At 49.5% G+C, this 27960-nt stretch overlaps 1 protein-coding gene across 1 annotated transcript; it reads right to left on the bottom strand.

Moving 5' to 3' along the window:
- Positions 1-12: 12 nt before the first annotated feature.
- Positions 13-27806, bottom strand: DAGLB (diacylglycerol lipase beta). The gene is made up of 15 exons (XM_016155184.2): positions 27653-27806; positions 26154-26305; positions 20685-20856; positions 19904-20183; positions 18359-18481; positions 17486-17613; positions 16399-16525; positions 14675-14758; positions 12727-12804; positions 9790-9870; positions 9576-9703; positions 4080-4148; positions 3918-3990; positions 2654-2904; positions 13-2546 (listed from the first exon to the last, which is right to left on the bottom strand). The coding sequence occupies exons 1-15, from the start codon at positions 27745-27747 to the stop codon at positions 2351-2353; spliced, it is 2037 nt and encodes a 678-aa protein (XP_016010670.2). The 5' UTR covers positions 27748-27806; the 3' UTR covers positions 13-2350.
- Positions 27807-27960: the final 154 nt, after the last annotated feature.

Raw genomic sequence — 27960 nt, 5'->3', positions numbered from 1 at the left:
CACGCTAGAATCTATTGTCGAAATATTCTTTATTTTGAATATTATTTTTGAGTTTTAACCAAAGATAAAATATACTGTTTAAAAACCAAAGTTATAAAGGTTTGCTACAAAGACAGCAGTCTTCCCCTTTTACCTTCCTCGGGTGTAACTACTTTTTAACTAATTTTTGATAATTTGCCTCCATATGCCTAAATTGTTTTTTTTGTTTTGTTTTTTTTACTAGATTGCCAGCTTACTGTAAAAGAACATCACTCAGGAACAGCCAGGTGGGAGATGCGTGGGGCCAGGGGCGGGGCAGGGGTGCGGGACTTCGATGCTATTCTCAGCATGCCGTTCCCCTGCATCTCCGAGTGTCCACCAACTGGAAGCTCCCAGGACCCCTCCGTGGGCTGTCGTGGAGGCTTCCCCACACAGGCAGGGCTGGTTAAGTCACTGGCAGGTGGTGGCTCATGGAACCACCGCCCCCTCCCGGGGTCAGTCTAAAGCACATGCTTTTATTGCTGGTTGGGTTTTCAGTTTCAGCCGTGAACACTGACATTCCCGTCATGGCAGACACGAAGGCTGTCTCCCAGGGCACCGCTGGCCCCCGACGCCTTCCCCATGCTCCTGTGTTGGCTGCTGCCGCCATGAGTGTCTGTGTGATTACCACGTAAGCATGCAGCTGAGCCGGGCGGCACCAGATCCTGGCCTGCCCGCATGACGACTTTTGGTTTCTTTTGGGATCTTTATGTAATGCTTAGTTTTCTGGGTACTTAACTGTGGCTTGCCATCTGTTGTCTAAATCTCTCAAGATGTTTAGATGTATTATGTGTTTCATCAATTTTCATTTCCCTAGTCTCTGAATCCTCTGACCACCATTTCTCGAATGTTTATTGCCTACACATGACTCATTTTTAAATTTTCTTCCTATTTTGATAAACAGATTGTTCAAGAGCTTCCTGAGAAGGAATGTGTAGGAAATCTACATTTTTGAGCCCTTACATCTTTGAAAATAACTTCATTCTACTCTGATATTTTTGCCTGGTTCTAAAATTCCAGGTTAGAAATAACTTCAGATTTTTGGAAGCAGTTCCCCGACTTAGCCATTTCCTTTGCAGTGGAATACTTTTATTTTTCAAGTCTTCCCTCTGTCTTCTGTGTCCTGAATTTATTTTGATCTCGTGTTCTGTGGACTCTCTCCATCTGGAAGCTCCTATCTCCCATTCTTCGGGTATCCGTTTTTATTCATGTTTCATGCTTTTAATTTTCACCTGTTCTAGTCTCTGGATACCATTTTTCGGTCTCAGCGCGTGGAGACCTGGGCTGGGAGGTGGACTGGCTTGTCCTCCCTTCCCCACTGCACTCCGGATTCTGTTCAACTAGAGCCTTCTCATTTGTTCCTGTCTCTTTTCTCCTTTCTTGTAAGTTTATGCTTTTTAAAGAAATCCCTTTCCTGTCATTTTATGGAATCTCATGGGGTGGGGGTAAGGGAGGTGGAATCAGATGTCTGTGCACTCTTTAGCCACAGGACCAAGAAAATTTAAGACTTCATTTTGTTGTTTGCAGTGGAAAGAATGCTTAAGATTGCTATAAAACCATCCAGTAAAAGACGTTCCTGGAAACTTCCAGTAGAAAAGCACATCACGGTAGACACTAGTGACGTGTGTAAGTGCTTTACTTTTTAAATGCCCTCTGAATCCACTGGTCCATCTCCAAGAGCCGGATGTTGATGAAACAACCACACAGTGTCGACAGGGCCAGGGCCCGGCACTGCGGCTCGGGGAGCAGGAGCTGGTCTTCGCTCACTTTGCTGAGCTGGCTTTGTCCTGATTCCCAGTCGCAGCTCAGGGCCGACCCTTAATGGCCAGGAGCAAGCCCCAGTCCACGTCCTCACAGTGAGGACAGTTAGTGTAGCCAGGAAAATCCAGTTGTAAAATAAACTGTACAGCTGTCTGCCAGGCTCTGACTCGTCTCCACAGGGACAAGACTGTCAGTGAGAAGTGGCCTGCACTGGGGGAGACCACAGGCCGGGAGACCAGACCCGGGAGGGCCGTAAGCCTGGCTGGCACCCCCACCCCTGCCCCGGCGGCTCCCTGGTGCCAGGGGCGGCAAGGCCCCAGGGAAGCAGCTGCACTGAAGCTTCGCACGCGTCCGTTCTCAGCACTGCCATCAGCTCCGCGCTCTCCTAAATCCTGAGCCTGTGGGTGCCGCGCCCGAAACGGCCAGCCGGCGTGGAGACCGGCGGACTGGGTGCCCATCCGTTCCGGTGCCTTTAGTACATGGTGTCACGGGGACCGCACGGACGTTGAGTCACTTTAAGGACAGTGTGAGTCCGAGTCCGTCGTGCTGGGGTGGCCGCCAGCAGCTCTGGTCACACCATGTCCACATGTGGGCCCCCTTGGGCTGGGCAGGAAATGCAGGTGGCCCTGTCGGACACTATGCTGTCTAGGGCTCTCATCAGGATGTCGGGCATGTGGTCCGTCAGCATCTTGGGACCGATGAGGATCCTGCTGAACTCTGACTCGTGTGCCCACCTGGCGGTGTACTGAGTGGTGTAACAGGAAAACCTGGAAAAGAAAACCAAGGAGCCGAGCGTGACGTCAAGTTCAAGGCCACATCGTGTTCCTTTCACTGGTGGGGGGACGCAGCCACACGGGGCCCCGCCCGCACTCACCTCCCTGCAGTGCCCTCTTCCTCCAGGTGGATGATCCTGCCCGGAGGGTAGAGAGGAGGGTACTTGGTGGGGGAGTCCAGGGGGGAGTCGCTGGAGAAGCTGTAGGCCGAGGACCTGCGTGTCAGCAGACTCTGCTCCCCGAGCAGAGGCTGCGTCAGCTCTCTGTGGTCGCCCCCGTCCAGCTCCGTCGGAAAGTTGTCGGGGTCCCCTCCAAACAGCTCGTACCAGCACCCGCGCAGCAGAATCTTGTACTAAGGGCGAGACCCGAGAAGACAAGCGTGCTTGTTACTCAGAGACCTTCACCGTCGCCAGAGACCTCTTTGGACTGTGGGCCAGGTGGCAGCGCCCCTCAGAGCTCAGACGCCCCGCTCGGATCTGAGGGGGCCGGAGGTCAGTGGGCCTGACTCAGGTGTCTCTTGGGCAATGAAGCCGTCACACTAGAAGCGATATTTAAAAATCAAATCATGCAGATTCTGAGGGGAAATTACCCTTCTTTTCAGGTAATTCTGCAAACCAGTTTTACTCTTCCCTCTAATACATTAGGATGGTAGTTTTTTTTAAATTGTGAGTAAAGTATTAAAATTTTAATATTTTTCCTAATTAGCAACAAGAACACATGAGAAGTTAGGAAACAGAGGTTAAGTGAAAATCATCTCTAATCCTATTATCTAAACCAAATCACGTTTTGATGTCTTTTTCAGTCAAAGCTCATACCTCTCCATGTAACCTCTCCTGCCATGGATCACACCTCAGAGAACCACATTTAAGCCTGCCTTTCAAAAACAAACTTTTCGATGCATTGTGGATATCTTTCACTATTGGTAAATATAAATTTATGCCACCATTTTTAATGACTGCATAACATTCCACAGCATAGATATAACCTGTAAATGGTATACCTTAAACTCTGTATTTGGCAGCCTTATTTTCTAAGCATTGGAACCAAAGGCATCAGAATACTGTTAGTCACGAGACAGGGCTAAGAAGTATGACAGAAAGCACATCACTTAACTGGAACAGGGATGGTTCTATATTATTATTTCCTAGTTACGGTATTTTGTGTGCTTAATTTGCCATTTGGTTTCTTAGACATCATCCATGGGACACCAGATAGAAGTCTGTACAGAGAGGATGGAAAGAACTTTCAGCAAGTGTCAAACACTCTAGGCTAAGAGGCTTTAAATTTAGAAACATCCTCTGAAGCCACAAACAGCATCCTGGGGAGGCCACGCTCCTGCAGGGCCTCGTACCGGGCACAAGTTACCTTAGGCTTGTTACAGTGAGCGATCACTCGCAAGACTCTCTTCTTCAGATCTTCCATATTGGTCACACTTAGCCTGTTTAGCAAAAGAACAGAACAGGTTGAGGCTCAGTACTCCATCTTTTCAGTTGCCCCAACTCTAGAGGAAGCGTCCAGCCGACTCACCTGGGAATCACATCCTTGCCTAGGACAAGTGACACGGTGAACTTCTTAGAGTATTCATGAAGGGATTTGCTGAAATTTCAAAAGAAGAAAAATTAATTAAGTTTTATGATCATATTGCCCACTGAGGGCTTCCAAGAGAAATCAAGTGACTTTGCCAGGTTAGTGAGACGTCAGTTTTCACGGAACAACAGAACTCAGCTCTCTGTCCCCTCAAGGGGAAGAGAAGTAACATGGAAACTCCGATTAGAGCAACTCAGTGGCCAGATTGCAGGAAAGCCACAACATACGTCGTCAACAATAAACCACGGCTAAAATTTCAAACCAAATCAAGACCCGCAAACTGAGGCTATGCCTATATCCTTTGATCCAGCAACTCCACATGGAGGAATCTAATAAAGACACAGTGGCAAAAATGTAAAAAGACAGATGCAAAAGGCTATTCATTGCAGCTTTTACTGCTTGGAATAGCGGAGGCTGGAAACAGCCCAACTGTCCATCCATAAAGAACTATGTTCAGTGAAGAACCTACGCCACATGCTCAGAGGGCTGAGTCCCTCGCATCTGTGAGAGGCTGAGGGATGTCTGTACTGTTGGGACCTGACCTCAGGATTCACTGTTTAAGTTAAATACAAGACGCAGGACGGCATGTGTAGTGCGCACCGTCTCATCTGAGAAGGGGAGAATAAGGACGGATGATAAAATATTTAAATGGCTCCCTCTGGGAGGAGGGAGCACTGGGGGAGGGGGGCGGATCGTCGGCTTCTATGACAGTACCTTTAATAACAAAACTGTAAGTCCAAATAACAAAGGAATCCAAAAATGTCAAATGGAACAGTGAACCTAATCCTAAGTGACGTTCAACTTGGGCTGTACTTTCCTAGTAGGACTATGACCTAAGGATAAAACAAACTGCAAAGAAGTCTCTAACTGCTCGAGGTAGTATTGGTATTGCCATTCTGAACCTGAGCTACTGACCTACGTATGCGTCTATATATGTATTAAGAGAGAAAGAAATACAAATTTTAGGTCAACACTGACAGAAACCAAGATTTTTAGCATAGGAGAAAAGAGTTAAGAATTTTGCTGAAAACCAAGTATGTAATCAAATAATTTAGGTAAAAACACTGATCTTTAAATTGGAAGTATCAAAATTAATACATTTTTTCTTTGAAACAATAAAAGCATTTCCTACCTCTTTCCACTGAAAAGGCCTAGAAACTGACCTGCCCCGTGGTAATGAGCACCCCTGGTACCCAGATCATGGTCTCTTAAGAAACATTTTCCACTCAAAGAAAACGGTACTCCTCGGAGAAATGCTTGACGCCAGATACAGAGCAGGGCAAAACCGTGAGAATATTCTGTAGTACCAGAAAGCAGACAAACCACCACACGGCTGGGCTTGTGTCAGGATGAGGAGCCTAATTTGAGGGGACTCCCATTGGCAAAAGATGGGGTAGTGTGAATATCAAAAGAATAACTGCAATGGATTTTAACTTTAACAAAACTTTGAACAAAGATGTTTAAGGCCAAGTTTACGATGGCAGCGTAAAGCAGCAACTCCACCTAGGGAGACAGCTGCCCGGCCACTGTTGAACCCTGCGGCCAGGGCACAGTGAATGTCTTTCCTGCATGACCTAACTCACGGTGCCAGACACTTGAAGACAAGTTCTTCATAACTTTCAGCTAGTACATGTAGAAGGAATGCTAGAAACAGAACAGCAACATTTTGCAACCTCTCGTATCGTAATTTGCTCACAGCAAAGACAAGCAGACGTGCCTTTTGACGTGTGTGATGCAGCGAGAATCACACACCATTACTGAGATGTACCGTCAAAAAAATCTCTGAATATGATACATACCTAAGAGCAACAAGTGAACAGGACAAACAGGAGAGACTCGTGGACATGGACTAGTGGTTACCAGAGAGGAGAGAGGAGGAGGAAAAAATTTAAAAAACATAAAAAGACTATGGAGCCAGGAAAAAAGTTATCTCTGAATCCGATCAAGTCTCTAGACATATTTACCATCTTCTGTGACATACAGACAAGCAAAGGGACAGAAGAACGTGTTAGGTGACACTGAGTAAACAATAAGCGAAATCCAGAATGTGGATTCTGCAGAACAAATAACCTGGTTTCACAAATAAATGGGAGGGAAAAAGCTATACATGAAAAGAGTCACAAGACACATTTACCATACCCAACATGACAACTCTGCTCGGATCTGAATTCAAACAAATCAACAACTCAAATAAGACATCTATGAGAAAATTGGGAGAATGGAATCAAGGAGTTGTTACTTTTTTAAAGCACCTTTTAGAGATATATTAACGTATTTACAGATGAAATGATATGTCTAGATTTGTTTTAAAAGAAAATGGGATCTGGGAAGTAGGGTGGGGTATGAAATGAGATTAATCATGTTAATAAATGCGTAGGCTCATTACACTATTCTCCGCTTTTGTTTGAGTTTCAATATTTGAAAACTGCATAATAAAACAATATTTTTAAAAGATCATCATCATAAGCAACTGCAGAGAGAATTAGTGAACTAGAAAAAGATCCAAAGAATATATACAGAATGTAGCACATAGAAACAAAGATACAGAAGACAGGAAGGAGAAGTCAGAGACGCAACCAGAATGAGAAGGTATAATATATACCCAGTTGGAGTCCCAAAAAAGAAGAGAGTAGAGTAGAGGTAATACACGAAAAGACAATGACTAAGACTTCACAGATAAAAGAGTCTAACAAACTTCAAGCAAGATGCATTCAGGCAATCCTACACACACCTAGGAATAATAAAGCAAACACTCGTGCAACCTAGATGCACCTTGCTGAGTGAAAGCGCAGCACAAAGATGACATTTTGTACAATACTATTTATGACATTCTAGAAACGGCAAACTACAGCGACAAAAAGTAGCCCATGTTTGCCTCGGGGTGGGAGGAAGGAACTGACTGCAAAGGGACACGACATTTTAATGGTCCTATCAGCACTGAAAGGCAAAAAGAGGAAGAAAGAAGAAAAAACTCATTCGCAGATGAAAAAAATTATATATACATGTATTTTTTAAAAAGCATCTACAGCTAAATTAAGAAAACTTAACAAGGTTGTTGGGTACAAAATCAAAAAGCAGAGTTCTTTGAGATTTATATATCAGCAACAGGAAAATAGCAGCACATGCCCCCAAATGATGTGTAAGACTTTATGGAGAAAATTATAAAACTATTGAAAGATATTAGAGAGTACCTGGGTATATATAAAAACCCTAAAGATTCCACAAAAAAAATCTCCTAGAACTAATAAATGAGTTCAGTAAAGTTTCAGGACACAGAGTCAGTATACGGCAATCTGTCGTGTTTCTATTACACCAATAACGACCAAGGGGAGAAAGAAAACGATTCCATTTACAATTGTATAAAAAAGCACAGACTACCTAGAAATAAATTTAACCAAAGAGGTGAAAGACCCATACTCTGAAAGCTAAGAAGACGTTAAGAAAATTAAAGAATATACAAATATATGGAAGAAAATACCTTGCTGATGGATTGGAAGGATTAATAATTGTTAAAATGCCTATACTACCTAAGGCAATAAACAGATTCGATGCAATCGCTATTAAAATACCAAGGGGATTCTTCTCAGAATTAGAACAAGTAACTGTTCTAATTATTTGGAGGCCACAAAAGATCCTGAATAACCAAAGAAATCTTGAGAAAGAGCAAAGTGGGAGGCATAACACTCCCTGATATCAAACTACACTACAAAGCTACAACAATCAAAACAGTAAGATATTGGCATAAAAACACACATAGATGAATGGAATAGAATTCAGAAATAAATCCTTACTTATTAACAAAGTTAAAAGACAAAACTATTATGATCATCTCAACAGATGCAGAAGAGCATCAACAAAAACGTACAAGGGAGGCAAGGACATCCATGGGGCACAGTCTATTCAGTAAGTGGTGCTGGGAAAACTAGATGCACACAAAAACAGAAGTAAAATCGGACTTTCTTATATGCAGAAATAAACTCAAAATGGATTAAAGACCTGGATTAATAGATTAAATGTAAAACCTTAAACCGTAAAAATCCTAGAAGAAAACACAGGTGACTCTCTGACATCGCTCTCGCTCTTAGCAGTATCTACTTTGGATGCGTCTCCTCAGGCAAGAGCAACAAAAGAAAAATAAACAAATGGGACTACATTAAACTAAAAAGCGTTTGAAAGTAACTGTCAACAAAACGAAGAGACCACCCACTGAATGGGAGAAGATATTCGCAGATGATACATCCCATTAGGAGCTAATTTCCAAAATATATAAGGGACTAACACGACTTAACACCAAATCCTATTAAAAAGTGGGCGGAGGACCTGAACAGATATTTCTCTAAAGAAGACATACTAATAGCCAATAGATACATGAAAAAATGTTCAACGTCACTGATTATTAGGGAAATGCAAATCGAAACCACAATGACACCTCACACCTGTTAGAACGAGTATTATCAAAAAAAAAAAAGAAGAAAGAAAACAATGTGGGTGAAGATGTGGAGAAAAGGGAACCCTTGTGCACTGTTCGGGGTATACTTTAGTGCAGCCACTGTGGGAAACAATATGGAAGCTGCCCCCAAAATTGAAAATAGAACTACCATATGATCCAGCAATTCCACTTCTGGGTATTTATCCAAAGAAAACGAAAACACTCGCTTGAAAAGGTACATGCACCTACATGTTCACTTCATTATTTACAAGAGCCAAAATATGGAGACAACCTAAGTGTCTGTCAACAAATGGATGGATGAAGAAAATGTATTAGTATGTATATACAGACAACAGAATATTATTCAGCCATAAAAAATAAGGAAACCTTGTCATTTGAAACAATATGGATGGACCTTGAAGGTATTACGTTAGTGAAGTAAGTTAGAGAAAGACAAATACCATATCTCACTTCGATACAGATACAGAGAACGGACTGGTGGGTACTGGAGGTGGGGGTTGGGGCGAAATGGTTGAAGGGAGTCAAAAGGTACAAACATTGGCTATAAAATAAGTCATGGGGATGTAATGTACAGCATGGCGACCAGTTAATAATATTGTATTGCGTGTTTGAAAAGTTGCTAAATCTTAGAAGTTCTGATCACAAGAAAAATTCTGTAATGATGTGTGGTAATAGATGTTAACTAGATTGTTATCATTTTGCAGTATGCATAAATACTGAATCCTTATGCCGTGTACCCGAAACTAAAAATGTTCTGTCAATTAGACGTCAATATAAAAAAATGAATCTTAGCATTATGTCATCTAGGAAATCAAAGCCATGGTCAGGCCTATGAGAGGCTGTTTCTTCTTTCTTCAACTAAATAGTACTTGAAAGCAAACTTCTCTTGAGGATGAAAAAGTACCATTAAATTACAAGTCAAAGGCGCGCCTGAACAGTACGGCTGGTACGTGGCACCTGTTTGACTTAGGAGAAGGAAGACGGACCTCAGCAGCCCCCTGGGCGGGGAGAAGGCGTAGCATCGGACTTCTGGGTACGCGTTTCTGAGCATGATGGCCAGGAGGGTGGCAGCGCCCGCTCCCAGGCTGTGGCCCACGATGACAAGCCGGTATTCCTGCAGGGCAAAAGTAGAAAGAGTGAAGGTTATAAAACCAAACGGCTAGTGACAGAGGGAAAATAAAAGCAAAATTAAAATCTCACAGGAGCAATGCTGAAGGCTTGGCTCAAAATCCCATCGTTGACGAGTCGTCGGTACACGTATCTGGCGGCTTGAGAAATCCCCTAAAAACGAGACAAAGGAGGTGGCGAGAGCTCGTCAGACGAGGCAGCTTCTGTCAGGACGTACGGTAGGCTTATGCTGTGCGCGCATTTGTGACCCTGCCCCCCCCCAGTAGGAGTAAGCGTCTCGGACAGTGGCCACACCAGCTGCTCAGAGCTGGCATGCAGCAAGTGCTCGATAAATACTCCCATGAACACATGGGTGACGTCAGCAACCTCCTTCCGTGTCAACAGATATTTCTACGGCATTTTCTGTAACTACATAATGTATTGCCATATGGACGTATCACCATTTACTCTGGCCAAGTCCCTGTGGCGGGTCGTTGAGGTTATAAATGCCCAGCTTTCAAGATGACGTTAAACCAAAGTTCTGAGCCAGTGACATCAAGCGCCCACTGTTCCTGCAAAGGCGAAACTGAGACCATCAGAGGGAGGCCAGGTTTTGATTTCATTTCAAAAAATAAATAAAATGTAAAACTCCCTAAGAAACGTAGCTGTCCGCAGCTTCCTGAAGGCTGGGCACTTCCAGCAGACAATCCTGCGTGCGTTTGGAGCGCTTCCTGCTGACGAGACAGGCCTGGCACCTGTGCAGCTTGTCCTCTGACGCGGAGGGGAAACTCAGCACGTGGGAGGCTGTGGCTGCCTCTCTCCAGAGCTACTGGAAGTTTCTGATTCAATAATTCTGTGATGCTGTGAGTAGAATGCAAACCTGGCCTCACAGCAGAGAAACCAAAAGAAAGCTCGCAGGGTTTCATGTTCTGTGTACATCCGACAGCACTTCTTGACAAGACACCAAATTTCCCTCCACTGCCTGCGAGTCCGCAGCGCAGCCCACCTGCTTCTGCGTCCATAGGCGCACCCATCGTGCGCCCAGTTCGGGGCAGCCAGAGCCAGACGAAACTTGGATCACAACTGCTGGTGGCCGTGAGTCTCCCTGGCACGTGTTTCATAGGCAAAATGCCAAGACCGTTTTCAGCTGCAGAGCTTTGCATTCCAATTACCGCGGACAGCGGCAAAGCCAAAACTTAGGACAGCGGGGCCAGGAGCAGCTGCCTTCCTGGCTCTTGGGTAAGAGCTGTCACTGGAAGAAACGGTGCCGGAGGCAGCCTCGGCTGGTGACAGATGCCACCCACAGTGCTGCGGGCTGGAGTCTCATAACCAGCCAGTTCCCGTGAGAACGGAACCTCAGCCCCGCCCACTGCACTCAGGTGTTCTGTGACGTGTCTCTATGGTAAGGCTTAACATTTTAATTTTTTTTTTCACGCATACTTAGTATTAGCTAAACTGGGCTCTTGTGAATTGAGGTACAAAGTAACAGCTGAGGGCTAAAGGAGAAAAGTCCCCGTGCCTGGGGCTGTCACGCCGCCTCACGGAACACTGCGTAGACATGGCGTCTCCATCCCGGGCAGCTATGCTCTTGCTGTCACACGTATTTGTATAAAAATTAAGCATTTTATTAAAAAACAACTACTGGGGGAGTGATGCACTGTGGCTAAAAAAATCCGCCACGTGTATAAAAATGGCACAAGCCCACCGCCCTCCACCCGACACCCCGACTGACACCTTCCCCCCACGGCAGCTGCTGTAACGTCCGGGAAAATCCCAGGCTCTCCCGTAAACGTCAACACTGCGCGCTGTGACTCCTCAGTCGCCAGGGCCACGCACGTCGAAACCACAGCGAGACACCACTTCGCCCCCACCCCGACCCCACTCCCACCAGGGGCGGCTGTGAGAAGAATGGAAAGTGAGTGTCGATGAGGAGCGCCAAGTGACGCGGCGTGTGGGAAGCCCGGCTCGAGGGTCCTGTGAGAGTCAAGCACAGAACCGCCGCGAGCCCCGGCAGCCCGAAGGAGCTGGAGGCGGGGCTCCGAGCCGGCGTCTGCACCCCGTGTTCGCAGCAGCCCGACTCACGGCACTCGGAACATGGGCATGACCCCGCGTCCACTGTGGGGTGGACAAACCGAAGGGGTGTGTGTACACACTGGGGTATCACTCGGCCTTAAGGAGGACGGAAACTGACACACACTACAACACGGATGGTCACAAAAGGACCATCGCTGTATGATTCCTCCTATAGGAAGTCCCTAGAATACCAGATTCACAGGGATAGCAGAATGGTGGTTCCCGGGGCCTGGGGAAGAGGAGTCAGTATTTAACGACAGGGTTTATGTTTGGCATGATGAAAAAGGTTTCGTTATAGACAGTGGTGATGGATATACAGCATTTGAACGTATATAACGCCACTGAATTTTACACTCATCAATAGTGAAAATGAAAAATACTACGTTGTGTGTATTTATAACCTAAGAAAGGCCAACGGCCTCCTCTGGGCGGCCGCGTTCCAGACCCTCAGGAGGAGCTCATGCCCCCCACCCCCGCCGCCCGGCGACAGCAAAAGGGGAACTGGGTGTTGCGACATCTGCCGGGGAATGCCGGCCGGCGGGGACCGCGCTGCCGGGGCCGCCTCCCCGGCGGGCCCTGCGGCGGGCCGTCTCGTTTGCTCTGGGGTGGACTGAAGTTTTCTTTCACCACTGGAACGTGTTACTTAAATTATAAGGAAAATGTTCGACTGGGGTTCAAATGCCGGCTCTGACAACCCAAGGACTGTGTGGCCTCTCGCAAGTCACTCGATCACTCTGAACGTGCTTCTTTCTCTTAAAAAACCACCACCGCCACCTCGCGGGGCTGTCCCGACATGGGCACCGCGAGAGCGAAAGCGCCAGCTGCAGCACAGCGCTCGGCACGTGGCGCCTGCTGGTTACACGGCTCGACCTGACAGGGCGTTCGGACTTGGGGAAGTCCTGACCCCTCTCAGCTTCTCCTTAGCGACATTCCAACCGCAAACCCCAGGGCTTCTACCTTGTGTGCCAAGCAGTCCTGCACCTCGCACTCCAGGTCGAGGGTCTCGCTCTCCGCGGACAGGTCCGTGAGGATGTCCTACAAAAGAGCGGTGGAAGAAGAGGCTGGGGCGAGGCATGTGCCGTCTGAGGCCGGGAGGCGGGTCCCTCTGAGACACAGCAGGGATGGCGCCGTCTCCTGGGCCAGCCTGCTGAGACCTGACCCCGTAAACCTGAACTCAGGAGAGAAACCCAGGTGCCCAGGTGGCTCCTGAGGGGATCTGGGGCACGACCAGCTCTGGGCCACGACGAACAGCGGGGAGGGTGACCTGGGACATGTCTAAGGGCACCCTGTTCTTCCTCATTGCTCACACCTCAGGCTCAGTCAACAGTCCAGTGAGGGAGGGTGAGACACATCGGATGGAGCAGAAAAACGGGTGAGCACAGCAGGGGAGGCTTCCTGGAGGAAGTGGTGCCTGAGCCAGAGTCCAGAGGAAAAGCTCCTTTTCAGAAGCACAGGACAGGCAGGCATCCTCACCTGAGGGCACAGCAGGGCCCTCGGCAAAGGCATCTGCGCAGGAAGGGGGGGGGCAGGTGCATGGGTGCCCTGAGGGGATGCAGGCAGAGGCTGCCTACAGGGGGCTGGTGTGAGCCCAGGACCCATGAGCCAGGGGGGGGGCTCCACCCCCACACTACCCGAGGCTCCATGGGGCTGCTGGCTGCCAGGGCTGGGAAACGCTGGCCCCTGCTGAGCACCCAGTGGGAACTGGAAAGGCAGGTTGGGGTCAGGTCACAAAGTGCCAGCAGAGCTGTGATGTCACTGTATTAAAGGCCGTGGGAAGTCGCTCGAGGTCTCTGAGGAATGGTAAGATCTGACCCACGTTCCAGGAAGGTACCTGGGGACAGTATTTAGGGCAGCTTGGGAAGGTGAGAGGACAGAGACCACAGTAGGAAACAGTGTCACTGGCCAGGGAAGGCAGGACTGGGGCCGGAACAAGGCCGTGGTGCCGGGAACGGAGAGGAGGCGGGCAGAGCGCGCGGCCCGCGCAGGGCCCCACACGTCGGCCCGGCAGGAAGTGGAGACACCGACGACCCCTGGCCAGAACGCTCTTCGGTGGGCAGTGGGCGGACACTGCGTTCTCACTAGAAATGGGGGCCAGATGGAGGGGCAGAGCCGGGAGGTGAGGGCTCTGGGTTCTTGGGCACCTCTGGGCAGACGCAGGGGGAGGGAAGGGGCAGGGCGTCCGGGCCACCAGCCAGCGTGGCCGGCCCTGCCTCGCAGAACCGGTCAGAGGGCCGTGGAGGGTGGAGGCTCTGGCTCTGGAGCCTCATTACATTTTCTGGGTCAGGAGAGAAGGAACCAGGCAAAGAGATGCGGAACAGCCAAGAGACCAGAGCCTGACACAGACGCGGAGACAGGACAGTCACCCGGCATGCCCACGGGGCAGGAAGTCGGGCATGCGCGGGCGGGAGAGGGCCCCCGGGCTGGGCCTGGCAGAGTGGCGGTTCTAGCAGCATCTGCGGAGCAGGCCCTTGAGCACCAGCCGGTGTGCTGGTCCAGCTGAGATCCAGACAGGAACTCGGGTGGCCGCAGCTGCAGCTGACAACGTCCAACTTTTGACAGCACTACTTAACTCACTATCCCTTTCTGGCTTTGAGTATAGAAAATTCGAGGGGACAGTCACCCAGGTTAGGGGCCGGGCCAGGCACACGAGGGAGTCAAGTGGGCGGCCCACCCTGCCGACATCCGTGCTTCTGACATTTCTCAATTAAAAGGAAACAACTTCATCTTTTTTTCAAAGGGAGCGTTTCACAACCCAGGATTCGCTTCCTCGTCTTCCGTCCCAGTGTTTTCCCGTCTGACGCGGGAACTCACGACTGCTTTGCCTCGGTTCCGGCAAAGGTGTCTGGGCATCTGCGACCAGGGGACGCACCCCCTCGTCCCAGGGCTGCCGCATCCAGCTCCTTACCTGCAGGGACATGGTTCCTCTCACGGCCACCACGACAGATTCTTTCCTGTGGTCCAGAGCCACTAAAAAGGGAAGCTCGTACACCTGCGGGAGAGACACGCGAGGCCTGAGTGGCGAGCACACACGCCGACTGGCTCGGCGAGGCCAGCCCGGCGTCCAGCGCAGCAATGAAAACCCGGTCCCCGCGGCGCGGGAAGCAGGGCATTGCCGGGCTCGCGGCCTCGCTCGGCGGAGTGAGCACTGCTGCTTGCACGTGGAAGGCGTCCATGAACACGTGTCTGTGCCTACGAGGAAGCGCCCGTTCGCTACAGCAGCGGCGGGGGGCCACTGAGGCCTCCGCTTCTGTGGCAACCAACTAGAAGTCGCTCCTCTGGGCCAGGACCAACAGGTGCTGCTCACCAACGACAGTGCAGGTCACCGCCACCTGCCACCTTCGGGCGGGGCAGGGCCATCTCAGTGGCCAAGACCAGAGTCCCCACCGGGTGTGACTGCAAACAGGGCACGAGGCTCCAGGACTGGGAGCCCCACCGTCACCCAGAACCAACCACAGGCAAAGCTGTGGCTCCGGGCTCCTGGAGAACACCACGGGCGTGGCGCCAGGCAGGCCCAGCTGTGGCTGGGGGACCCAGCCCCGCCCCTCTCCTGGCGCGTGAGTGCCAGCAAACGTCGGCAGTGCTATCTTCAAGGACGCAATGGCACCTCTCTCCTGGCTGCTGTGCCGACAGAAAGCAATCCATCGATGGCGGCAACCCGCGATGAGGGCCACCTGCTTGTGGCGGACAGCTGTGTACTTGAAGCAAGCAGGGCAGAACGACTGCCGACCTGCACAGGAGAGGGACTGTGACGCTGTACAGGGACTCCCTGGGCACTCACGAACCCTCTGACAAATACTTTCCTCTAAAAGCCCTCGGCTCTTCCTGCCATCATCGCTCAGCGTGAGCGCAGTGCCGGGCCACACGGCAGGTACGCTGGTGTCGCCCGGGACGGCATGTGGCCTGGGCCTCGGGTTTTCTGTCAACTCCCCAGGTGACTCATAATACAGTAGTCTGGGAGCCACTGGGCTGGAGAGCAGTACACTCACCAGTGGTTCCCAAATCATTTGCACCCTGGGGTCAGCGGGGGGCTCCTGAGCTGGGGCCTCAATGGCAGATACTCTGATTTAAATGATCCGGGCTGTGGCCTAGACCTCTGGAGGTTTACAAGCTCCCAGAAGGCTCTACGAGGCAGCGAAGCTGAAAACCACCATACACCAGCGGTTCTGACCTCTGCATGAGAATCGCCGGGACAGCTGCGGAGCCACACCAAGGACGGGGCGTAGAAACCAGACAGAGCGGCTTCCGTAGGCCACTAATTCCCCAGCGATCCCAACGCTCTCTGGACTGTGGGGCCCACTGCACCACACTGTGCGTGGCGCTCAGACCCCAAAACGGGGCTGGTTAACTCCAGACACTTGCGTGCGATCAACACGCAGGTAAACTCATTGTCCCCCCCATAAAAGACGCACTCATGGGGAACCCAGCATCGCACCCGACGAAGACGTTTTGCTCCATCTATGTTAGAACTGTGCGGGCTTCCAGGAGGTCTGAAAAGCCCCTGAAGTGGTATGTAAGATGGGGGGTGGGGGGAGTGTGGCCACATTTTTCTGGGGTAAAAACTTGTAACTTCCTTCAGAATCTCGAAGGGCCCAGGCCCCAAAGGCGTCAGGAAGCGCTGGCACACTGCACCTTGTCGTGGAAGCTGATGTGAATGAAATCCCGGTGCTGCAGCCCCGTCGTCTGCAGGATGGAGCCAAAGTGGCAGTGGAGCTGCTCCCCTCCAACCAGGTCGTAGTCTGTCGTCCTCCTTCTGCAACTAAAAACGGGACAACCGAGCCTCTTAGCAAGGAACGTCAGGCCCCTGCCCTGCTTTCCTAGCGAATATGAGGACGAGAGTTTATGGTTTTTAGGACTTGGTCTGGCTAACGTGCGATGGCCTTTAGCAGACAGTGCATTTCTGTGCATGCTTCTTACTAGGGTTCTGACTTCTGGAATCGTGTTAATGCTTTACATATTCAGAAAACTAAATCAACGAGGACCGAGAGACCCTGAGATCACGAGCAGTGGGGTGCATGGGCACTGCGTGTCTCCCACTGTGACGCAGCACGGACACAATGTTCCTCGTGCAGCATTCGTGCCAAAAATGTCCAACTTAAATCTCATGAAGAAAGCACGGGACAGATGCAAACCGAGGGCTGTCCTGCAGAGTACCCGGACTGCCCTTTTCGAAATGTCAGCATCATGAAAAATAAACGATAACTGAGAAACTGTTCCAAACTGCAGGAGACTAAGGAGATGTGATAACGAAACGCGATACATAACCCTGGAGTGGAGGAAAAACTGCTATGAAAATTTTATTGGGACAATTGGAAAACTCCGAATATAAGCTGTAACTTAGCTAATGATTAACGATGTTTTCTGAGTTTTTAATTGCACTGTAGTTGTATAAAAGCATGACCTTGTTCTTAAGAAATGCAGGCTGAAGCAATCAGAGGTAAAGGGGCATGACCCCTGCGACCAGATCGCTAATGGTTCAGGAGACAAAGTATGTGTGCACAGGGAGTGGTACAGCACGTCACAAACAAGAGTCACAGCTGGTGGCTCGAGGTAACAGGTATGTGGGAGTTCTTAGCACTGCTCTCGCAGTCTTTGAAATTTTTTAAAATAAAAAGTTTTTTAAAAAGGAGAATACGATTGTGTTTAGAAGATAAAGTATGGGCACCAGAGCAAGCAGCATCGGGAAGGAGGGGGGAGGCCTCAGTGCAGGCCGGCCTACCAGTCGCCGCCGATCCTGCAGAGGCCCGTGAAGGGGTTTCTGTAGATGTAGAGCGGCCACCCGTAGGCGGCTGACGCAAACTGCATGTAATGGTGGCAGTTTTCTAGTTCTGCATCCAAGTCGGCTTCCTGCGGAGAGGAGGAAAAGCTTTTTCTTAGGGGGATGCGTTACGGAGAGGTCAGCAGCACACTAAGACCTTCAACCCGCACCCACACCCCCGAGCCTCCCCTTTTACCCCTCCTCACTGATCACACCTCCCTGAGGACGGCCACAGGGAAATGATCCTTAAGCACAGACGAGAGGGGCCCTCGTTTTAGTGGCACAGAACACTAATGACACATCTGGCTCCAGGGGGAATGAGCCAGTGGCTTCCTGCCCGATGCAGGTGAAGACTAGCAGATTCCCACGCCACTGCCACAAGTGGGCCTCTGGGAACTAGGTGTTTGAACAGGTGAAGAGAAACACGTGCATCTATGTGGAATTTTCTCCTTCAAAAGCACAAAAATCTGTGGTAGGAAAATGCTCACCCACGAAGCCAAACTGCTTCTGGTCCCCAGGCCCAAAAAGAGCCAACACGTTACCGGGGAGGAACAGGTCCCACCCGCAAGGCAGCCCTGACACGCACATGCACACACACAGCCGGCTTCCTGAGAACGCTTGCCATGGATGGCGAGCCGGCCGGAACGAGCTCCCTCAACCTGAACGCCAGGTGGTGAGGGGCGGCCCCAACCTGACAGGGACAAACCACAGCTCATGGGAAGCACCCCAATCTGATTGTAAGCCAATGCTGAGACTGCTGCTGGCTTGTTTGTTTAAGATTTCTAAATGGGTGTGAAGGTTGAAACTGCACAACCCAGCAGAAGCAGTGCTCACCTGGGCGGGCTCTGGGGAATGGCTGATCACCTCATCAGGCTCCTGGCTATTCCTGACGCTGTCCTGCTGCTGATGGAGAAGGGTGAGGCCTGCCGCGATGTCACTGGGCACCAGGTCCGTGTCCTGGAGGGGGAATTACAGGGCCTGCCTTAAAACCCCGCAGGAAGTGCCACGGTTCCTTAAAATCCGTTTTATACAGTTCACGCACATGCGTGCACACACACACATACAGTTATATGTAAAAAGGTATTTTTAAAGTATTATATTTCCTTCTATATGTGAGCTAAATGTTTTTTACTACCCTGCATCATCGGACAAATCCGCTGGAGAGCATAAAAATTTTGTAGATCTCCATTTTCAAATTCCACTTCAAGTGACAGCTATTTTTAATCTACCTCCCATCTTTTGTAAAGTGAGAGAGGAAATGTGTAAACTCTCCACTTTTGTAGTAATGGCCAATTTCAGCCACGTTTATGTCCTCGGTGCTCAAGATGCTGTGACAGTTTTGTTGAAAGGTCCACGGCAGAGACTTATGAGACTGACCTGACGCTCACTGGGTGCAGCCGGCCTCCAAAAGAGCCCCGAGCGGGGCGGGCCACAGAGTGAGTCTCCAGAGCCGGGCCTGGCCCTTCTCCCCCAGGAGGCTGTGGGGGCAGGCGCGGACCCTCAGCCACAGCCGGGCACTTCTGCTCCACAGGAAAGAGCAGGTCACGTGGCTGCCTGGCCACTGAGCCATCGGTGCTGCCTATGATGCAGGCTGGCATCCTCTAAGAGGAGCCAGATTCTCCTCTTTTTTCAACTATTTTAACACTGGGCCGAAGCACTCCTTTAAAATGATTTAGGGCACACTCTCCTCTAATCCCCATATGGAGGCTGCTGCTGGGCAGCGCGGTTGACAAGAGAGAGGCGAGGAGACCGCGGGCCCGCAGGACGTCAGAGACCGCCTCTCCCCTCCTGGGCCTCAGCGGTGAACGTGACGGCAGTTTCCCAGAGGCCAAAACACGAAAAGACACACATTAAATGTGAAAGGAAAACGATTATTTTCAAATCACTGAAGAACCACTCTAGAAAAATGGCACCCTCCACACTGCGATAATCCGTTCAAACTTTCCTCCAGAGGCAGAATAGCCTATTGTTTCTACCAGGCATCAGAGCGGTGAGAGACCAAGGTCTGAGAGTACCTGGTATCTGCTGTGTGCCAGGTGGATGGAGGACGTGAGAAAACAAATTGTACCTGTTTCTTAAAAACGTATTCGGTTCATTAAAAACAAATTCAAAATCTTGCCAGTGTAATAAATGGCTGTCGACACCAGGATGTGCTGACCAGGGAGGCAGGGTCTGCAAACGCAGGGCCCTATTAATACTCCCAAGGACTCAAGTACTTGTCCTGGGGCTACCTCCCCATCACGGACACCCACAGTTGACAAATTCTCTAGAGCTGCTTTCTGTGAACTGGGGAACGGGCTCAAAACACAGCGCACTCGTCTTAACGTAAGAAGCATTCGCTTAATACAAGAAAGACAAAACCGGACCCCGTTGGCTTACTGAGAAGTAGGTTGACAAAAGCTCGGCCGTGCTCGAAAAAGCAACTCGAGTCTGGTCGTCTTTCCCAACGCAGCAGCACAAAAGCTTGATTCTGGTTTCCCACACACTGGTAGCTGCTGTCCTGAGGCCGGTCAGTAACTGGCTCGACTCGTTAAGTAACGGGCTTGACTCGTGAATGTCCAGGTGACCAGGACCAGCAGAGGAATACGGAGGCATTTTCCCCCCCAGTGGGTCGAAGACAATGATAATAGTGACCACAGTGGAGAAGATGATAATCCAGCTGCAAAACAGAGAGGGAAGGGCTGAGGACTGTGGGTCCGACAGCCAGACTGGAAGCCAGGAGCCCCCCGGGAGCGTCAGGTTCTGCACCCACGGCGCTGTGGCTCCAGTTACCAAGGCAGACGTGGCTCTCCCAGAACCTGGCTGAGGTGAGCAGCTTGTTTCTTCTAGAAAGTTCCTTATGAGCCTATTACTAACCTGGGCCCCACAAAGATCAGAGCTCTAAAAGTGAAGACCACAAAGGAAAAAGGAACTGTCTGATGGACAGAGCTGCAGCCTGGACATGGAAGCAGCCGGAACTTCTCTGCAGGCCCTGGCCCGAACCCCGGCCCATTCCCCCCAGTGCTCCAGTTTCTCTCAGTAAAACCAGAAGAATTCTGCCACGTCGCAAGGTATCAATAGGCTTTTCGTTCATATGTTTAAGGGTTCTAGATTGCCCACGACATGCAAGGCTCTGTGCATTTGTGACAGGAAACTGAAAGAGATGACGGGAAGACCTCACCTGACGACAACGGTCGCAATGATGCCATTCACAACTGTCCTGTCACACTGAACACTGTCTGCTATCCAGGAGGCCCCCAGAGAGGCCCAGACCATCTCTGGAAGAAAGAGCGCCAGGCGGATGTAAAGCAGCTTAGACATTGATTTCCGCGGTCCAGGATTACCGATGGTTCCTGCAAGACAGAAAATATTCACACTGGTCACTTGCTTCCTTGGAGATGAAGAGCTTCTTTTCTACGAAAATATAGCTCTTAGAGCTCATACTGGTAATGTATGGACTCCCGCCATCTGACTTCTTATAACTGGAAATCAACACCCAAGTTTAAGAGCAAGTGACAAAGTTAGGGATGGGAAACATGACAAAAAGCCTCAGATTCATTTCTTAGACTTACCGGGGTTTAAAAACACTTCGGAGCTCTAGCCGGATAATCAGTGACCAAATAATCACTGTCCAAATTGGGATACTTTTGAGAGCAAAGGAAGGTGCTATTAAAAATTATGCTGGGACAAACAGATAAGCAGTCACCCAAGTTCTAAACAGCCAACAAGTAAGCTCACCCCCTGTCTGAACCTCCATCCATCCAGGCACCATGCAAACGCTTTACACCCATTATTCTTTAATCCTCACGAGGACTGTGAGATAAGTCACCACCCCATTTCACAAAGGAGAATCCTGAGGCTCAGAGAGCCTGGTACTTAATTTTTGAAACATAATCCAGGTCTGCGTGACCCCTCGCTTTTGGGAAATGAACAGTTCTGACGTTCAAGACCACTCAGAGAAGCCTAACATTTTAGATACAACATTTTTTACTGCATTTGTAAAACAAATCCAAATATCAATACGGGCCCATGTGCTTCAATTCTTGATGCAAAACATCAACTCTCTCCCTCCAGGAAAAAGTGTGATAAACACTAATTTAAGTAATACGAAAATGCCATACGATTAAAACAAATACAATGACTGGAAGAAACCTAAGATCCAAAGAATGATTTGGTAAGGAATAGCTTTTAAATTCTTCCAATTACCTTCCATTAGAATGAATGAATTACAAGTCAAATTTACAATAACAGACACTATCAGGCCTCATTTTTGGCACAAAGACAGAATCTTATAAGGTAAATGAATCAGAACCCTCTCTCAGAGGGACAGTGAGGGCATAAAAAAATCGGTTCTATATTTGGAGCCTGCTGTTGCACAACAGCCAATCACCCAAATAACAGGAAACAGCATCTGCACACCCACTGCTTCCTGGAGGGCTGGGGTTCCAGACAGGAGCACACCCCAACACTGTCAGCGGCACCGGGATCTGAAACTCCAACACGCTCACGTAGCATGACTGAAATCGACACCCGAATAAGGAAGCAGGAGATGAGGTTCTGGTTAAGGTTCCAGAAAAGAAATAAGATACTGAAAAAAAAACCTTTATATCGTTATGCCTGCCCGAAAAACATATTTATTTTATTTAGATATTTATCTTCTTCTCAAGATAGAGTTGCTGGTGTGGACCGGGCTGCTGCAGTGGGCATCGCGATGGCAGTGCCCCAGAATTAGCAAGCACAGCTCCGTCCCTGAGTGTCATGTCCCCCACGGTGCTGGCGAAGTGACACTTCGTCTTCCCCTAGGCACAGCCATTTACGCTAGAAAAAAAAGACAGGCCTGCCACAGACCCCGTGGTCCGACACGTCTAGCCGCGGCAGTGATTTCCTTCAGCGTGAAATGAGCAACGAGCTTTAGGGACGCAAACACAGAGGAGAAGCAACATGTCCTAGGAACAAAACCAGGTGTGTGGCAGGCCACGCATGTCGAGGGTTCTCTGAGGATGTAGGTGTCACAAGGGTGGAACTTCATTAATTAAACCGCCCACGTGGTGGGAAGAGCAGGATTCCACCAGGGAGGCTGTCATACCACAGCCAGAAATCACCCCAGGAACACCAAGATTCTTCCCAAGTAAGCTATGCAGATGACCGAGAAAGAGAGGAGAGGTAAATGCACAAGCTTCAGTCTTTTGGATAAAAATGACCGATTCTGTTTGTTCCACACATGCCCCCTACAGCTTGTAGTGTTTCTTTTAGAGAGATCTGTCATCCAAAAGCTTAGTAAACGTGATCTTTCAGCTCAAAAGACAGATTTGTTACTGAGATGACTTAGGAAACAAAAGGGGCAATAGAATATCCATGTATCGAGAATAAAATACACCGGTGTTAACAATTATTAAAAAAATATATCTAAATTTTACAATTGTAAATAAAAAATAAACATTGATTTTGTGCAGGCAATGTGTGTAAAGGGCAAAAGAGTTCGAACAGTTCGAGGAGGTGTAAAGTGCCTACTCAGCCTTCCTTCCACTGCTGACCCCATCCTTGGGTCACCTTCCTAAAAGTAAACTACTGACAGGTGTAGCCTCCCAGAGTCCGGACGTGAACAAAACGTGTCATGTACATACATCCCCTCCAGAAAAAGCAGCCGACTAACACAGTGCTCTGCACCTTTGCTCACGGGGGCTCTCTCCTCACCTGCTCCCAAAGCTCTGCTCATTCAACAGGTGCACAGCAGACCACCATCTAGACGAATGACACTTAGCCTAACCAGCAGCCTGCTGACGGGCGCTGCGTTTGTTCCAATCCTTTGTACCTATAAACAGTGCTACAGAGAATGTTCCTATAAGTACTTCTTTGCGCACACTGAAATATACAGGAAAAAACTGGTTCACACACACAGCCAAACTGGGCTTCCAAGAGATGCAGTCAATTCACAGGCCCACCAACAAGAGGAGCTGTGGTTTTGGCACAGCCTCACCAACCCAGTGTGTGACCTAGGTGGATTTTTCCTGTTGCGATCGAAGCTGAACATTTTTCATATACACAGAAGTTGCTTATGTTAATTTAACTGTTCGTGACCTTTGCCCATTTTCTTATTTATCACGGAAGCCTTTATATATTGAGACTGGCTCTAAGTCTCACGTGTTACAATATTTTTTCCCATTTGCCTTTTAACTTTATGGTAATTTTCACGAAAATTTACATAATATTTTTAATAATGCATCTGATGTTAATCATTTGTAACAAACTGGCATTTAAACTAACATGTGTTTATAGAATGCTGCTTTCGGTTTAGTTGTGATGCTCTAGCCATAAGTAACAAAATCCAACTCGAACTGGTTTAAAACAAGAAGGGTCTGCATGGACGTACAGGACGGAAGTGCAGAGCCAGGGCAGGCGCCAGGGCAGGCGCCACGGTTCCCTGCGCTGCTTCTTTCTGTCCCCTGAGCATCAGCCCGCCCCGGCCTGCCCCCACCAGGAACTCGGCTGCTCATCCACGCACAGCGTCGTCCAGAAGGAAAACAATGTGCTCCTAGGGGAGCAAGGAGGGACTTCCCCAGAACTCAGTGAACTCCCTGAATTCCCCTGGCCCACACGGGTCACATGTCCATTCCTGAACCAATCACCGACATGAGGACCGCTCCTGAGCTAGGCCAAGGGCCAGCTTCCCTGACACCTACACCTGGTATGTGAGAAATGGGAGGGCTGGGTTCTGTCTAGAAGAGGCTGCTGGGAAGGCAACCCACAGGTAACGCCCCTCACCATCAGCAGATGTTTTGCAAGCTCTGACCCTGTGTGGTGGTGCGGTGCGGGGCTGGGCAAGTGCCTGGGGGGAAGGGCCGAGTGGAGACGGCCATCCATCACGGGGGTGTGGATGTGCCCTGACACCACCAGGACTATCTGAAGGAAAAAAGACTTCAGGGGGAAAAGCTTACACTTACTGCTTCAAATCTGATCCCACTACCACAGCTGTGAACTGGGCGTACTAACCAGAATGTGACCCGAGCAGAAACGGCAAATAAATTAGATGACGCTATATCTGAATCGACGCCAATGTAAATATTTCACCTTTCAGAAATTCTGACTTCATTAACAATTTCCTAGTGCTAAAGCCACATTGTACACATTCAGTGCTTTCCTTTCCTTCAGCATCCAGCACCAAGGACAATCCAGACTGGGGGACACAGACCACAGCACTAGGACCTTCCTTGATCCAGACTCCAGGTACCCATGTTTTCAGAAGTCAACTAAAATACACAGAGCTCTATTTTCTATAGTTTTCTGTAGTAAGTGACCGCGCGCCATGTGCTTCTCGGTCATGCAAACCCTATGGTATTGTTTTAATAAAACACCTCACCGCTAACATTTCTCTGTCTCTCTCCTCGTGAAGTGCCCATCTTTTAACTTTCAGTCTATCATTCCAAAGTGCCGAGATCTTGCTTCTGTCGTCCCACCCACTGTACCAGCTGCTCCCTCCCAGGTTTACCCTCCCCATCTGTAATGGTAAGTATGCCTCCTACATCCTGATTCGGGCAGTGATAAAAGCTGGAACCTGCTAGATGGAAGCATGCCCCGCCTGCCTGATGAGGTGTGGTTACTGATGCATCTCTAGCAGTCACCAGAGTGCTCGGCTCACCCTATGGACCAAAGCGATCCACGAGGGAGGTCGCCAACATTTTCAGAGCCATTCTTAGTAAGAGACTGTCAGCAGAAAATGGTAACACGAAGAAAAATTATCACTAAGGATATGTAACTCTTGTAACTCACTAATAAAAGGACAAATACCCCAATTCAAAATTGGGCAAATGATCTAAATAGACATTTCTCCAAAAATGATACATAAATAGCTAATAAGCATATGAAAAAGTGCTCAATATCATTACTCATCAAGAAAATGCAAATCGGAACAATGATATACCTTTCACATCAACTAGGATGGCTATGATAAAAAAGTCATAATAATAAGCATTGAGTATATGGAGAAACTGAAACCCTTAGAAACTGGTGAGGAAAAATGGTGTAGCTCGTGAGAGAACAGTCTGGCAGTTCCTCAGAAAGCTGAACAGAGATACCATATGATCTACCAATGCCACCCCTAGGTACGTATCCAAGAGAAATGAAAACATAAATCTACACAAGAACATGTGAATGCTCACAGCAGTGGCATCTGTAATAGCCAAAGTGGGAACAACCCAAATGTCCATCAACTGACGGATGAATAAGTAAAACATGATCTATCCATTCAATGTAGTATTACTCAGCCATCAAAAGGGATGAAGCCCTGACTCATGCTACAACATGAATGGATCTTGAAAATAAGAAGCCAGACCAAAAGGCTGCATAGTGGACAATTCCACCTGTACGATGTCCAGAATAGGCAAATCTGCAGAGAAAGAAAGTAGATTAGTAGATGCCTAAGGCTGAGGGCATTTGGGAGAAATGAGGAGTGATGGCTAATGGGCGCAGGATTTTTTGGGGGGAGAGAGAAGAAAATGTTCTAGAATTGATTGTGGTGACCGCTGTTCAAGTCTGTGAATACACTAAAAGTCGCTTAACTGTATTTTTCAAATGAGTGAATTGTCTGGCATGTGAGTTACATCTTGATAAAGCTGTTAAAATAGATTGTCAAATAGAAAAAGCTACTCCTCACCTTTCATGCTGACGCACACGATGGCCAACACGGTACATATGATAACTGCCAGGAGAACGATGAGAACGATCAAGTAACTGCTGAGCAGGCCTCCGCCGGCACAGTCCAGCTTCCCTCTGTGCATCAGGTACAAAGTGAGAATGCCAATCCACCTGTTCAGAAACAGGGAGGGTCAGAAATGAGATCAAAGGAGCTGCTTTGTAGAACACGATAAAGAGAAATAAAAAGAGTTAATATTTCCAAAACAAGGTGAGGTTCGTTTTGGAATATAATGTTCATCAATAAAATATCTATGTCAACTGAGAGTGCGACTTTTGAAAAATGAGTTTTATACTTCCCATGCTTACACCATCGCTCTTATTCTAAGCCCACCGTAATACATGAGAGGCATTCACAGCCTTAAGAAAGCAAATCTAATTTAAAGTGCTGGCAAAAAGCCCCCTTGTGACTCAGAAATACGTGACTGGTAAATCGACACACTATATGCTTGCTAAATTAACATGGGAATTTTTAGTTCCACATAACAAGCAATTGATAAACACCCACTGTAATGTGCCGTGTGTGATCCAAGATATGAGGGAGTCTCTAGCAAGTTATATACAACGATGTTCCGTGGTGAACACCCATAAACTTGAAAGGACAAGTACTGTGGGCTCATGAATGCATTTTGTGTTTCAGCGCAGAATGAAATACAGCACCAAACAGTGCGAAGTATTAGTGACTTGTCACTGGACGTTTTTCAGCACAGGGCAGAGCACCATCTGGCGAGAACACCATATGAAGGATTCGAGCCCAGACTAAGGATTTTAGTCCAAGTGGGAATGGACTAGATAACTTTTTATGTTTTTGTCAGTTCTGTGATATTATGACTCTGTGTCTAGAAATAATCATGGGAAATGGTCTCAGAAAGACCTGGCTCTGAAAACTATGAAACGACTGAGCAGCAGCTCATAACATCGCGTGTTTTTATTCCTTTCCACTCAAGAATCCGCTTTTTCAATAACCCCGGTATCGGTCCTCGCTCAGGCCCTCTGGGACAGACCCCCGGGCGCCGAGTCCACGCTCCGAAGGACGAGCGCGTGTGTGCCGAGCAAGCCCGTCGGCTTCTCACGGAATTCGGCCACGACCGGCTCGAGAAGGGCAGTCGGTGCGCGGCGCCGCCTGCCGCCCTCACGTGCCAGGCACGAGACGCCGCGCGGCCGCGCGCAGGGCGGAGGAAGGATGCGGGCGGCCGCCCCCGGCCCGCAGCGGCGGCCCGCACCGCGGCGAACACGGCCCGGCGGCTCGCAGGGCGCAGGCTCGGCGCGGCGCCGCGCAGGGTCGGGGGAGTGTTGTCCCCGCGGCGGGGACGTGCGACCCCGGGCCGCCGGCCCGCTCTGGGCCCGCCCGGTTTGCCGTCCGTGGAACGGGGAGCCGCCGCAGGCGCCCGGCGACACGACACTGTCGCCACGCTCGGACGGCTCGCCCCGCTCCGGCGCCCGCAAGCCCGCCGCCCTTACCACAGCACTCGCAGGAACAGCTCGAAGATTCCCGGAAAGACCAAGTCGTCGCTGCCGAAGGCCCAGCGCCGGCCGAAGAGCACCATCCCCGGCATGGCGAAGGCCGCGCCGCCGGCCTCAGGCCGGCCCGCCGCGCGCCGCGCGCCGCCTCGACTCCGCGCTCTCCCGGCTCCGCAGCAAAACACAGCGCGACCCCGCGCAGGCGCGCCCGAGGGCGGCGCGCGGCGCATGCGCACGCCGCGGCCGAGCCTGGCGCACGCCGCCGGGACCTCTGGCTGCGCGGCTGGACTTTATCTCAGGTGCGCTCG

Source organism: Rousettus aegyptiacus, unplaced genomic scaffold (genome assembly GCF_014176215.1).
Source record: "Rousettus aegyptiacus isolate mRouAeg1 unplaced genomic scaffold, mRouAeg1.p scaffold_m13_p_7, whole genome shotgun sequence".
In the NCBI taxonomy this organism is placed as follows: Eukaryota; Metazoa; Chordata; class Mammalia; order Chiroptera; family Pteropodidae; genus Rousettus; species Rousettus aegyptiacus.
This window is presented reverse-complemented; position numbering and strand designations above follow the sequence as displayed.

What these genes read in the sequence shown, in the direction of transcription:
- DAGLB (XM_016155184.2), bottom strand. Translation starts at nt 27,747, where the DNA reads ATGCCGGGGATGGTGCTCTTCGGCCGGCGCTGGGCCTTCGGCAGCGAC. An exon ending in CTGTTCCTGCGAGTGCTGTG is followed by an intron (nt 26,306 to 27,652) that starts GTAAGGGCGGCG and finishes GTTTCTGAACAG; the next exon opens with GTGGATTGGCATTCTCACTT. An exon ending in GAGGAACCATGTCCCTGCAG is followed by an intron (nt 12,805 to 14,674) that starts GTAAGGAGCTGG and finishes GCTCTTTTGTAG; the next exon opens with GACATCCTCACGGACCTGTC.